At 38.8% G+C, this 626-nt stretch overlaps 1 protein-coding gene across 1 annotated transcript in view; it reads right to left on the reverse strand.

Moving 5' to 3' along the window:
* LOC119593011 (gamma-soluble NSF attachment protein-like) overlaps nucleotides 1–626 on the reverse strand; it is a 19,760-nt gene that overhangs the window by 1,627 nt on the left and 17,507 nt on the right. The window contains exon 8 of the mRNA XM_037941904.1: nucleotides 142–254. Coding sequence (XP_037797832.1) covers nucleotides 142–254 — 113 coding nt within the window. The remainder of the gene's footprint in view (nucleotides 1–141; nucleotides 255–626) is intronic.

Consider the following 626-nt stretch of genomic DNA (forward strand, 5'->3'; position numbering starts at 1 on the left):
AGCAGGGCTCTAGCACATATGACATAAGTTTAACTCATTGCAGAAAAGGTCACAAAACCTACCCACAATAAAAAATCATACCGAAGAAACCCTATCTCTACTCTACTCTAATTACAGAAACTTTATACAATCATCCCTCACCTCCTCCTGGTCACAGTAAGCACCCCATTCTCTGAACGCTTTCTCGGCTGCTACGGGATCTCCTCTTGCTAGCTGGACAAGGACGAGAGCCACTGCCAGCCGTCCAATAGCAGCTACAGGAGAAACATTCCACTTTTAGCTCCATTTTTCTATTGATATTCTCTGCATTTTTGTCACAGGTGTACATGCATACATGAAAGCTGAATAAAAAGTATCTGTCCATTGGTTATGTAATGAAGAAATGTTACTTAAACTGAGCAACTTTTTTTTATCCCTTTCTAAGCATATCCCTTGGTTCTCAATATAAAAAGCCCTATATTCTTCCCACTGCCAGTATATTAATGTAGTTCTTTTTAAAGATCACTACAAGTTGCCTCTTTGTGTATATTTCAGTCTGCTGTATGTATAGGTGTTGTCATAATGAAAGCGGAACTTTGGTACTATTAATCAATTGTGGCACTGCCTGTAATAGCAAGGTAAAGAAA

The sequence above is a fragment of the Penaeus monodon genome, chromosome 31 (genome assembly GCF_015228065.2).
Source record: "Penaeus monodon isolate SGIC_2016 chromosome 31, NSTDA_Pmon_1, whole genome shotgun sequence".
In the NCBI taxonomy this organism is placed as follows: Eukaryota; Metazoa; Arthropoda; class Malacostraca; order Decapoda; family Penaeidae; genus Penaeus; species Penaeus monodon.